This window comes from Hippoglossus stenolepis, chromosome 5 (genome assembly GCF_022539355.2).
Source record: "Hippoglossus stenolepis isolate QCI-W04-F060 chromosome 5, HSTE1.2, whole genome shotgun sequence".
NCBI classification, from domain to species: domain Eukaryota; kingdom Metazoa; phylum Chordata; class Actinopteri; order Pleuronectiformes; family Pleuronectidae; genus Hippoglossus; species Hippoglossus stenolepis.
In genome coordinates, this window is record NC_061487.1 from 16,093,382 (window position 1) to 16,107,267 (window position 13,886).

The 13,886-nt window shown below is 43.6% G+C and overlaps 1 protein-coding gene across 1 annotated transcript; it reads right to left on the minus strand.

Moving 5' to 3' along the window:
• Positions 1-644: 644 nt before the first annotated feature.
• On the minus strand, positions 645-13,170 carry rgma (repulsive guidance molecule BMP co-receptor a). Its single transcript, XM_035156140.2, has 4 exons — positions 12,594-13,170; positions 8,379-8,494; positions 5,887-6,404; positions 645-3,626 (listed from the first exon to the last, which is right to left on the minus strand). Exons 1-4 carry the CDS (start codon positions 12,605-12,607, stop codon positions 2,928-2,930), a joined length of 1,347 nt encoding a protein of 448 aa, XP_035012031.2. The 5' UTR covers positions 12,608-13,170; the 3' UTR covers positions 645-2,927.
• Positions 13,171-13,886: the final 716 nt, after the last annotated feature.

A 13,886-nucleotide genomic window follows, 5' to 3' on the forward strand; every position in this document is an offset into this window, starting at 1 on the left:
GATTTCACAAGGTCTTCACATTTTCACTGATTTAACAGAATAATTCATGGATCAAAAATGTTTTAGGGGACTCTGTGCACTGTGGTGGGGATCAAATAATCTGCATCGAGCAGATTTAAATGTGGTTTCACAAGGGGGCCGTTGGGCCTTGGTGGAGGTTTGCACTGTACTGAGCTGCTGATTTGATTAAAATCTATCAGCAAATGTGTTCTACTGAGACACAATTTTAGTCTTTGATTTGTAAAATTATAAGTGATGTAGTTTGGACTTGGTCTCAACCTGCTCATTCTTGATTATGAGAAGTTACAAGTGTTCCAGCTCCGTTTCCTCACAGCAGGAAGGTTCCCCGGATCGACCAGGTCCTTTCTGTGTGGAGTTTCTACTGTTACTCCGGCTTCCTTCCACAGTCAAAGTCGTTTAATTTTAAACTTACAAGTTACTTTCAAATTATTCCGACTAAGCTCTTAAATCCTATTTAAAATGTTTTGCCTCCTATATCAAGCCCCTTTGTAAAACATCTTCCTATCTGCGTCTCAGCATCTCTACAGCAGGGGGCAGTCACACACTGCTCATTATCGCAAAACAGCACATGGTGATTTTTCAAAAAATGCTCCCACTGACAGTAAATGAGACCATGTAGCACATTAACAAGACATTTTCTTTTATTCAATAAATAATTTACATTATAAACAGCTGGCGTGTGGCACCAAATCGCTTTACATACAAACACAGTTTGATCTTTCTGGCATTTCCCATTTAGCTATGTTCTTTTCCCCATATTTTTTTTTTAACTATTACAAATCTGACGAACAAAATAAGAGCTAAATGAAAGAGAAAACATAAAGTGCTTCAAACTCAAAAACATGAACACCCCAGAGCATGTCCGATCTTCCTTTTTCTAGATGAGCTGGCCTGCATTCAAGGTGTTTTACTTCATTGATAACCAAGTGAGCAAAAAGTGATGGCAGCCGAGCGTGTGTGTGTGTGTGTGTGTGTGTGTGGTGTGTGTTGCTCTTTTTGAATATCCTGATCTGTGGAGTTCATGTTTTTGCAAAAATAAAAATCCCTTTTCAAATAAAAAAAAAGGTTCACATTCAACAAAGCATCTGATGTACAAAAACTGTGATAAATTCAAAACACAACTGGTAATATACAAATTTAAAACTCACAAAACATATGTACAATCTCACATTACACATGTAGAACCATATACTGTAGAACTCACAATACAAATTACACCTATCAACACAAGATTCAACTTTACAATCATTTGTATGTATGTTTTTTTTTTAGTTTCTGTCAAACTGCACCAGTACATATTCCAAATAGCAGTAGTAAGGACTGCCAAATACTTCAGTGTAAAATGTTAAATGACCGTCTAACTGTGCCCGAGCAGTCACAGCATCTACAGGGACGACTTTACACATTAGCAGACGCCGGCATCGGGAGCCAAAGTTCGAATGAAAACCTCTCGCGGCGACGAGCGTTATCGCAAATCGCAAGAAAAGCAAAAAAGGTGAGACTGAAAAAACAGAGGTTCTGCTTTTACAGCGCATTAGTCATTTTTGTGTGCACCACAAATTCACCCACAAACACAAGTTGTTTAGCACGGAGAATATCTTCCCTTAATGTGAACTGCTTGAGACTGAAAAGACCGTTTCTGAGGAGGTGTTGGCACAAGGGCTTGTTCTTTGGCAATGGTTTAAGCCACGAAATCAAGTCTACAGACATATGCTTATCATTTACTCCGTAAACCGCAGTCAGGTCAGTTCGCTGGAAGTCAGTAAAATGCTAAACTGACTGGAGGTGACGTCTTTACAGCTAGTACGATCAGTATCTACATCACTGGTACTTGAAATGGAGAGTTGACTTCACAGAACGCTCACGAAAAGGTGTCATGGTTCGATTTGTTGATCTGCGCTGTGTAAACGCTCTTAGTGCCATTAACTAAGTTTGTTCTTTTGCTTATTTTTTTTTGTTGCTACATTCACATTACAGACTCAAAACACAAACACTGTCTGATCAACACATCAGGAGGGAGAAGCTGTATGACACTGGGAGTGATGTACACATGAAGAGAGATTATTTTTAACAGTTCCCCTTTGGGATTTGCTTCTCGGCTGTCAGAGTCCATCTGAGCAGACTGTGGCTCCTGTGGGTGCAACACAAACAGACGTGGGACTCATTTCTCCTACTGGAGGTTTGTTATCTCATTTCTTGGAAATCCTGCACCCGCAAACACACTAAATTAACCACAGACGCTGAATTCTGCACAAACACACAAACACGCACGCACAAATCTAACAATATGACCCATTAATCTCCGCAGCAGACAACTGGAGACGCTGCTCTGACATCCTTTTGGCTTGAGTGCTTCCTCCACAAGGCTCAGGCTTTTCCAAAGCTGGAAACTAATCAAACATAGAGCTGCTTCTGGCCTTAGGTTAACAAAAGCCCCTGTCAGGTCCTCTTGCTTCGCCACATGAGCCACAGAGAGCTCCACTGGCTTGGCACCAATGAGGGGGATCTGGGGAGGGAGGATCAGCAAACTCCTCTTTCTGCAAAAGATCATCTTGTCTGGCTTCCCATAGGCATGCAGCCCCGGTGAGAATGTGGGGATTTAATCCCAGGTGGATATCCTGAGCTCTGGGGGTAGCTGGGCTCTCTCTCACCGCTGCTCTCTTCAAAGACCCAGTCCCACGAAGCAGTTAAATACACGTGATGATAGGTGGACTCCCTCTTGTCATAAGACTGAAGCCGAGACATGACGATACAACTACAACGAGACTGAGGGGAGCGACGATCCGACCGGCGAGTCCCAGGTCACGTCACGGAAACCAGAGCAGGAGAGAGCAGCCGATGTACAACACAGCGATGGTACAAACACTCACTGACAAATACACCTTGAGGATATTGTTGTAACGGAACTATAGCTGAACTGTGCAACACTCAATCCACAAGCAGACAGCGAGGAGGTTGATGAGGAGGAGAGGAAGTAAATCTTTGCCCCTCTCAGCTGCATTATTCATAAAAGCATCGTTTTCAAAGATGTGGTATCTGTTGCTGTTTGAATGGAGCATTTTTACATCCTCGAAGGCGTAGTAGGCTGCCATGGTGAAGTTAATGTCCCCGGAGGAGAGGAGGTCAAACACGCACGACTGAAAATACAGATCCTCCACTGGGAGACGCTCTTTGCACTTGGCCTTTGCAGATTGGTAGGTGAAGCCACTGGCCCCGGCGCCGCCCCTGGTCCTGCCCGCGCTGTGGGCCTCCGCTCCCCTGAAGTTCCTGAAGTCAATGCGCTGGTTGGCGGGACAGCCGTGAAGACACAGGTACAAGTCCTGGTTATCGCCTTCCTCCACTGAGTTCACAACTTCCTCCGGCATCCGCACAGCAAAGGTCAGGTAGCGGCCTACTTGACGCACCACTATCGTCGTTCCAATGTACCTGGCCTGAATCTCCACGTGCTGCCCAGGAACCTTCTCCACCACGCGCAGGGTGTTCGCTCCGTGCCGATCACCGCCGTTCTTGGAGCCGTCTGCGAACGCAGCCGGCAGCTCATCGGTCTCCGCGTGGTACATCTTCTGGTCCACACATTCCTGGAAATTCTTAAAGATGATTGTCAGCTGCAGGAAGAAAGATACCAGAGAAATGTCATTAAAATGTTACAAACACCAGAGGAGCCTACGCAGCCATTAGCTGCTGCGTTTTCTCACACAAAGAATCCTAGCAAACAGATTAAAAAGTGTTCTTAAAGTTTTTGTATTAACAAGCCTGTGCAGTATGTGCCATCTACCCCACTTAAGTGTCACATTTCAGCGTTGGCTCAACACGGGGGGAAGCCAAGGTAAACGCCCTCAAAAAACACGAGTCTCGGCCATGTAAAATCAGGCCTCAGTTTGCAGACACAAAGACGATCTATTCATAGCGCTGAAAAACCTGCCTGTGAACCCCAGAACTATGCTCCAGGGAGTGGCGTCGGGCCAGGACAGAGCGATATACTCTGCAGCTAATTAAGTCGGACTGGTCAGGACTCAGCAAGCTTGGTTTCATCAGGACACCAATGGGCCATTGTCAGAGCAGCAACACCAGGATGGCGTGGAGACTCTGATGTCTGCTCGCTCGGGGACAGAGGACGGGGTCAGTCTGCAGAACACTTGACTGGCTCGACTACTCCTCCGCTGCACCCGCTCCGACTGGGTTCCCTTTACCCTCGACTAACATTCCCCGCCTACATCAACTTCTGTTTTTGTTCCAGGTTCATTTTTTTTAAAGCTTTTAATGAAAACAAACAAAAGAGGAATTCCACCATTATCCCTCCGTAGATAGAAATAACCAGACAGTTTTATTTGCTGCAGCGAGAGCAATTTACCAACACAGAGCTGCTCTGCGAAGGCAGATCTTTTACCAGAAGGGCCGTGTTTGCACAGGTGGCACTGGCTGCTGCTTTGTTTTCCCTTTGTCCAGAATCAAGATCTTAAAAAAAAAATAAAAAAAGAGTCTCATTTGCTTCCAAGAACAGCAGCATAAAAATCTCATCGCTTTAAAGGCAAAAAAAAAAAACATGAATGCTTAATAGAGTGTCATTAAGAAACCTTGATTACAGATAATTATACGTTCTACGAATGCGATTAGGGACAAAGTCCTCTTATATCTCAGACTAAATACTTCAGTTAAGATACTCTGCAAAGTGACTGAGAGCCACAATCACTGCTGTCAACGTTGCCAAAATTGGACCAAGTCTAAGTTAATTTTCCTAAAACAAATACTCCCATTTCTTTGTTTTTGACCTATGGTTCTAATTAAAGCATTTTTTTTAAAGGAACAGCCATCCAAACGAGCCAGCGTACCATTAAACAAAACTAAAAGTATGAGGCATGCACTGCTGAAAACCCTATGAAAAAAAGAAGTCTACAGACATTTCCCAGTGTTCGATGTGGATACACTGTTAAGTAGGCCAAACATCAGCCTGAGCTGTCCACAGTGAGAAAAAAGGAGCCGCAGCAGTTTGACGCAGCACCGCGGTTATTACACCAGCGTTTCGTTTATAAAGCCTTCAAGATCTTCGCAATTGTGCCGGGGCTGGGCTTCTTCATCTGTCACGATGGAACTCATCCAAACACTAACCAGAGTCTAGGGTCTGACAGAAAACCAGCCCCACAGCAGCTCTCACAGTCCGACCACATGAAAAGAACACACATGACACACACACTTATATTTCTGCTGCAGCACCGACAGAACCTAACATTAACAGAGAACTGTGAGGTCATCTAAATCACTGACAGATAATCTAAGAAATCTGAGCAGCTTGGAGATGATTTTCATGACAGATCAAGTTTAGCCTAGAAAATGTCAGAAATTCTGAAACATTTTCTCAATTTCACCGACCACAAGTCTTCCAAAAGCTTTTCTGTGTCTCGTCAACCGTGAATATTCAACATATTCAACAGACAGTGATGGAAACCAGGGATAAACTTCACATTTCACAAGCTGGAACCAACAAACAGGCCTTTTTTTCTTTAATAAACAACCACAGTGGTTAATCAATCATCGTGATGGTCGCAGAATCCTTTTCCTCTGATTGCAGAAATGAAAAGATTAATCAAGTAGCTGATCGATACATGGCAGAAATGCTGTGTTGCTTCTCAAATGTCAAAATCTGCTGCTTTTCAATTATTCACATGATGATTAACTAAATATTTTTGCTCAGTAAAAAAAAAATGCATCTGATGTTCTTCACTGTTTATGGAAAAACAACTGATCAGCAGATAGCTCTTGTTGATTGAAAATACTATTAAACGGTTGAAAGGACATTTAATAGATCTATAGTTTCTGACCAGAAAGCAACACACAGTGCATAGAGGATGAACAGAAAAAGATCCTCACCTTGCTCGTGGCTGTGGCCAAAGACCCGGGCACCACAGGAGTGTTGGTCACCTGGACAGACAGGTATTTGTTGTGAATGAGCGGCCAGGCTCCTTCCACCTTACACGTCTGGAAGTCGTCCCCAAAGGTCCGGAGGTGCGGGTCTCCGAAGAAGCCGCAGTGGGTGTAGTTGGGCGGCGACGTGTTGCGAGGAAGACTGCGCTCATAGTGGCACACTTCCGGGCCGTCGGAGCGTTCCTGGCTGTCGGGCAGGAGTGGAGGCGCCAGGGGAGGAAGCGGGGTCCGGGCACGTGGTTGGGATGTGGGCCCCTCCTTGGAGCAGTTATGCTGGCTCATTAGATCCTCTATGCCATGCTGGGCGGAGTGGTACGCCAAGTCACCTCTGCAGGTGCGTGCGGTGCGGCGTACGCAGCTGTTGTACGCACGCAGCGCCGTGCAGAACTCCTCCTCCGGCCCAGAGCTCGAGGTGGAGGCCCAAAATTCTGAGTTACACTTGAGGATCTTGCACTGCAGGCTCACTGTCGGGGGGGGGGAACAAGACACTCACAGTTAATGACGAAGGTTTGAAACAACACATTTATAGGATAGTGACTCGAATAGATTAACCACCAACTTCTCCAACCAAGTACGAATGTTGCCATTGTTGTTTCTCATACAGGCTGCAGTGCCAAATGTCATCTTCCTTGCATGCCATGAATCAAACTATAGACATTAGGGTAAATAATAACTTTACCTCTTTAGGGGCATTTTGTATTCTTCTTCAGATAATATTATGTATTGTTATGCGATTGTCTAGCAATATATCGATTACTGCAGAATAGCTGTATGATGATATTATCGTTATCGTGAGTCATGTATTGCGCACTACGAATATTTTCAAATAAAGTCTATTTTTCAGGCAAATCCATATATTGTATATATAAAGTCACTTTGTCTTTTAGTCATAAGTAAACAGGTCTGAACCTCCCTCGGGTCGACCTGCATACAAGGTAACTTATTGTAGGGAATGTTACTTCCCTTTCACCCCCAGTCACTCTTGGTTTATGCACCAGTAATAACACCACCTGGGATCCTAATCTACACCTTTTGTGATAATAAAACGCGGCTTGACTGTTGTTTCCACTTTTAAACGCCACATCCGACCAATTCTTTGCACACAGACGCTCTTCAAATATTTCCCAGGATGCCTTGTTGCGCCACCGTGTTTGACTAGCATTACCTTCGACTAATAAGGCTTTTATTTGAACGGGGCAGTAAGAAGTTTCTCCCACTGAGTCTGGAGGGAAGGGGGGGGGGAAGCCAAATCAACACTTTGAAGTCACACTTTAAACAATATCCCTCCTCAAAGCTTCACCGCAGCTCTCTCTCTCCAAAACCTCACACCGCCTTTTCTTTTAACCCCCATCTGATAGAAGGCAATAAACCAATCTCCATCCCGCCTATCAGTGCATTATCTCGTTGTTGTTTGACGGTAAGTGACTTAAGAGGGAAACTGATAAGGCTTTGCCAAACGTGCAAGGTGAGTGAATGAGGTGTCTCCGCTGCAGAAAGTGACTCAGTGTGGGGACAAATAGGGAGGAAATTGAGCCAATTCAAACACAACACTGTGGGTTTCTGATGTGATATCCCAATGGCACAGCAGTGATACATTTTAATGGGAACACTTTGCGTCTTTCCATGCGAGATTTAAAAGATCTTCAAAAAAAAGCTGCAGTTGAGGCATTTTAAAAAACACCACTCTCCACAAACACACGTTTCTTTAGGTTTTCCCTGGCCACAACTCAGACACCTAAACATGCAATTCCACGCTTCACCAAACTGCAGCATGGAACAAAAGTTACTTTCAAGGAGCTGATGTGAAATACTGAGGCATGTCCCCTCCCCCCCAAACAAAACAAGAGCAGGAGAGCTGCAGCAGCTTTAAGAAAGGCCCCTCAGTCCCTCCAGTCTTCCTCCAAAATAAAAAAAAATAAAACAACATCAGTAAATGATTCAAACTACTTTAAATCTGTCACACTTTTGCTCTACAATGAGCAACACGTTCACTTTTAAACCCATTTGTCATATTTTCCCCAAAACCTCCAACCTTTTCCACATGCCCTGCACCTACAAGCACTAAATCTCAGTAATCTAATACATTTCACTCATTTTTGCATTGAGTCTGGTGGGATTCCAACAGATCACTGCGGGGAAATACACAGATTTTGCTGAATTTATACAACTTTCAGGACTTTTGCAAAAACTTTGCAATTTGAAGTGTAAGCAAGTAACTCCAGTTAAATGTGAACACCACTAGAATAATTCGGCTTATAAAAGGTGATGGGAAAATGCAAAAAGTGGAAAAAATCTGTGTAGTTTACAAGTTGTTGATTTAAACGTATGTTGCCTTCCTTAAAGATTTACAAAGTTTAAACTGTAACACACAAACAGTACCAATGTTTAAAATATATATGTATTTAAGGATTTTATCTTTCAAAAAGGTTGTTTCTTACCGGAGGGGAAGAGCGAGAGGAACACGGCGAGGACTCTGCACACTTCAAGCGCCGAGGGTCTTCCTCTTTTCCCCATAACCATCCATCCAGCTCGGGGTCGCACTTCACTCCTCTCCCTGGTCAAACCGCATGAAGGACGGACAGAGGAGAAGAGTTAGAGCCGCCAAGGTCCTGGTCGAGGAAACTCACACAGGGAACAAGTCCATAAAAGATGTCCGCCCCGTGCTCTCATCACTACCCGGGTAAGAAGTTGTTTTATTTCGGTGGGTGAGCGTTTCTAAAGTTAGCGGCTACAGCCCGAGTAAGCTAGCCGAGGCTCGGTGTGGAGGCACCCGGGGAACCGAGCTTCCTTTTACGGAGTGACGAGAAGGTGCAGCCTCCGTGGGGCCAGCGGACACACTGAGCCAATCACGGCGGCTCCTCCTGCCCTCAAACCCCCCTCCACCAGTTTCAAATTACACCTCAATGTGGAGACTTGTTCGACGACCGGCCGAGTCTCCGCGACCCACAAGTGGCGGACCACAGCGCCGCGAAAGAAAGGTTTCCTCAGCCGCTAAAGATCACAACAACAACCGCAGTGTGGAGGGCCCCAGCCCGGGGAGGAGAAGCAAGTGTCCTCCCTCCACATGTGTGAGGGAAACAAGGGGGGAAACCAAAGGGATAAAGAATAAAATACCCCTTTGCTCTCAGAGACTTGTCAAATGCAAACTTTACTTCTTTATATTAGCGGCTCACTTTGCAAGTTTAAACCAGATTTAATACATTTACAAGGACCTAAAATGGTGGATACAAGCCAAGTTAACCTCCAACCACACAGAGCCAGCCTTGGCCCCAGAGTTAAGAGGCCAAACATTGTTCAAATCCACAGAGTTTCATTTAATAATAAAATCTAGGACCTAAAGTTTCCAACGATACCAAACATGTCAGACTGGATGTCAGATCAAACGTGACAGGCTTGGGTTTGAATGCTTCAGTGGCACAATCGAATAAAAAGGGCCACAACCGACTATTACTGTCACTATCCATCAATTTGCCTGGATTGTCTGATTTAACCGTTTTGTCTGTGACATGTCGGGAAACCGTGCCTGCGTCAGTGTCTTCGAATTAGTTGTAGCATCTGGGTAACTGTTACAAACCCCAAAATATGAAGTTTAGTACCAAACATGGCAAAGAGAAGCATCAAATCCTCACATTTAACACAAGCAGTTTCCATTAACGCTGTTTCAAGTGACTGAAATTGAGTATTCACCCAAATATCTGTTCAATATATGACACTGTCAGATAGAAACTTGATTTCACAGTATTATATGGAATTTAACCTCTTAAACAGGACCTGTCACATCAAACTGAGCTTCGCTTCTGGGAACGACCGTTTAATTATATACAGACTTTGTGATTATGATTTTAAAAGTAGGCTAATCCAATCTAACGTTCCCATTTTTGGAGTCAAGTACTTTTGCCTACTGTGTATTAGGCAGACACAGGGCTGTGGCAATACATTTATTAAAAATACTGACAGTTATATTCCCCCAGAGAAAAGAAAACTGCATTAAACAGTGTATATTCATTTAAGTGTTCAGTTATATTTTCTCTAAAAGTTGTCTATTTAGAGTGTAGAGACAATCTGAATAAGCATTTATGTATATTGTGCCTTTAATGTGAAGTTATCCTCAGGTTGTTGAATAAGTAACATCCCCTGACAAATCATAAACCACGGTGACCTGCTCTACTTTAAACCACCCAACTGTAAATGTAAGTACATCAGAAGCAAGGCACTGGACATGTTTACAATGAGAAAGGAGCCGCAGGGAGGGAGTGCTCAGGCGTTTGAGTCATGACTACGTTTTCCTGAAGATACGGTTTTTCTTGCAGTTTTTTTGCATATTGCTTTAAATGATTTGAATTCATTCCCTCCTCTCTCTCAGCAAACGCGGGCGGTCATCCCCTCCTACAAAAGCACTGGCAGCCCCTCTTTTTGATCACCTTTCACTTGTTCAAATGGCACATTACTGGTGTCTTTTCCTGCCATTTGAAGCCAAACACTAGCAGACAGATGCGTCCAGGTCAGGTTGTGGCTGGTTCTGTACAGTAGTTTTCCACGGAGCGGTGAACGTCTTTGTGAACGCTGTCCCTCTCCTGGATGATGGATATGGTCGTGCACAATGAGGTCTGAGTCTACGCATGTTTTCAACTGGGGTGGCCCCTGCGCAGACTGGTTTCCAGCTCCAATATGTACCAGCCACTCGCATAATGAAACGAATGACTGCAGCTGAAAGGTGTGAAGCTGCTGTGATGTGTCCTGATGGACTGCGGGACGTGTTTTGGCTTTTAGCAGCAGGCAGTGTGGACATAGAAGCAAAGTGAGGAATTAAAATGTCGTAAAGGTTTTTCGTTGAGTGTGGCTGATCCAAGCGTTGGCAGGAAAACCTCAGAGTGGAAGTATCTGTTCGTCGTGGTGAAGAATAGATGGCGTGGATAGCTTTAGACCAACTGTGTTCACCTGTTGCAGGGACTTCACACACAATGGTGTAATTTGTACTCATTAAGACAATTAGTCGACTAATTGGTTGCTAAGCATTCGGTCGGCTAAGGAAGGTTTTTAGTCTTTAAGTCATTTTTATGTTTATGAGGAATAAGCTAATACATATTTGTCATTTCTACTATGATAGTTTTTCCAAAGCTTTGGTAAGCACAAGATATTTAGAGATATATGACTTGATTCATCTACAAAATAAGAGTAAGACTGGTGAAACTAATTATTTGACATATATTTCGTGGCTAATATAATATTTTCAAGTCCACCATCCATTTATTTAGTCTATAGACTGACAGCCCTATTCATTCCTTACTCGCCCCACAGATATCAAATTATTCTAATCAGTGTTTACTATCAAGATTAAATTATTCAGCAGCTATTTTGATAATGAATTTAATCAGCTCAGTCATTTATATCAAGCAAAACAAATGCCAAATACTGGTCTGGTTCCAGCTTCTTGACTTCAAGGATTATTTTTTTTTCTCTCACTGCAAAAATAAATGAGTTTGGATTCAGGCTGTTTGTTGGGAAAAAAAGGAGCAAATTTAACACGTCACCTCGGAGCGATGATAAATTGCATTATTACTACTTTCAGACATTTTATAGACTTTGGATATTATAAGCTGCAGCCATGTTGGTCTAATCAGAAGATCTGTATATCGCCGTTAATATTAATATCACCAGTTTGATTAAATTTCCAATCCAAAGGAGGTTGTTAGGCCCTTTTCTCATCAGGCCTTCGCTGTGGCCTATATGTCTTGGCTTTGTATAACAGTATTAGAATCAGATGTGTCAATACATCGTCTGATTGCTTTGAACTGATTGAGTTTAACCAATGAGATTTTAAAAGACAAACCATTTGTACCTGACAACATGAACTACTTATATTTATATATAGACGTCTGTCAGAGCATGTGTCTCACGTGTTTTAACTGGGGAAGGTGACATAATCTGACAATAAAACGTGGAACAGTCCAATCACGTTTTATGGAGTGTTTCTTTAAATCTCTATACCATCACTTGCCAAAACCTCTTGTTAAAACATTTTGACGTGTACTACAATCTACAGTACAACATCATATGCCTGCTCCGTGTCTCCTGCGCAGTGTTAAACTGAGAGCACCACCTCTCCCTGTGCATCTGCCTCTGACAGTCACCGCACACTCGTTTCCTCGCCTCCAACAGATGGCGCTTGATGTGAGCTCCGATATGAAAACCTCCAATCACTGTCACAGGCGCACATGGCACTATACGAGGACAACCAAACCTGTCATTAGATGGGAACTTTATATGGACACCTACAAGGCCCGCTTACAGCCGCCAGAGCAATTAGTGGGCTCATTAAACTGTGGAACGGAGCGGGCATTAGGAGGCGTGCTGCTCCGGATCTGCTGTGGAGAAGATGATCCTTTTTTTTTAGTCCATGATAGATAAGATCAGCAGGGTTTGACAGTGGGGAATAGACGCACTGGCAATGTGGTCAATACAATAACGCTGCTTGGGTCTAACTCTTTTTATTTTAATATTTATGTCAAGTGATTTTTTTTTTTTTTTTAGCTGTCTCTGCAAATAGATCAAGTTGTTAACAAAGCAGATGGAGGATCACGTTGGCATATTTAAGGAGCTGACATGAACTCACACAGAGTTGGTGGAATCAAATAAGTGTGAAATGAACCCACCTTTTTGACTGCATGGGCTCTGCGCGACTCTGGAGTCCTGCAGGAACCAGGGGCAAGCAAAAAAAAAAAGGAAAACGATCCCCCTCTTTTAAAAAACGCGTCCTGTGTGTCTCAGTAATCCGAAATCAAACGCACCCAGCGTCTTTCTGGGCGTCAAATCCGTCGATGTGTACATGGTGTCAGGGGCGAGCAGCTTCTCTCCCAAGTCTGTGAAATGAAAGTGTCCCTTCTCTCTCCTTCTTCTTTTTAGTTCATCAGAACAGCCACTTCTTCTCCGGCTGCGTGCACCCGGCGGACTCCGAGGTCTCCCCAGCCGTAGCTCAACTCACGTGACTGATCAGTCGATCGGGTAGAAAGGAGACATTATGATAGATTAAGTCCGCTAATTGCTCTCATCCGCGCGGCGAATCCAAATTGTTAGTTATGGTCGACGTCGGGGAGAGAGAGAGGAGGAGGAGGAGGAGGAGGAGGAAAAAGAAGAGCCCCGAGGGTGAAGCTGCTGCCGCCGCCGCCGCTGCTGCTGCTGCGATCCGCTGTCTGGATGTTGTGAAATGGCTTGTTAGAAAGTGTGAGACAGACAATGATCGGCTCTGCGTGACGCCACTGGGAGCCCCCCACATCTCAGCTGAGACCCCCTTCAACTCCACTGGGCTTTCTCTCACGCCTCGAGAAAACGGAATCCTGCAGATTCTGCAGCTGCAGCCAGACTAAATTGACTTTAACACTCTTATTTTTTTCATCTAAAAGCAAGGGGAACTATAAAGTATGCATGCTAATCAATACTTGTACTTGAATCACATATTACTTTCTTAACAGCCTAGTGCCACTGCAATTTACTCAAGTAGATTTCTATACAAATTATATTTCATCTGCAGTTTCATCCTATTATGTAGGACAGATTCTATGCATTTTTATTTGATTGGATTTTAAAAAATTGTATTATCTCTTATTTTATTCTCTGGTCCACCTCATTCAGACTATCTGCTGCTGCAACAAGGTCATTTCCAGGTGTTTGCGTCTCCTAATCCGATTTTAAATGCTTGGTTTTACTTCAGTTATTCATACGTAGGTGTCTTTGGGTGTCTGGTAAGAATAGAAGTGACATAGAATAGAATGCCTTTATTGTAATTGCACATTGTACGAGGAAATCTGCTGAGCATCTCCAAAACGTTTAAAAGTGATAACGACAAAGTAATAAACTACGCATACAAGTAATAAGATTACATATATACATAGTAAAAGCTGGTAAAATGGTGCATGGTGATTAAGTACTGCACAGTAAAAGAGGTAAAG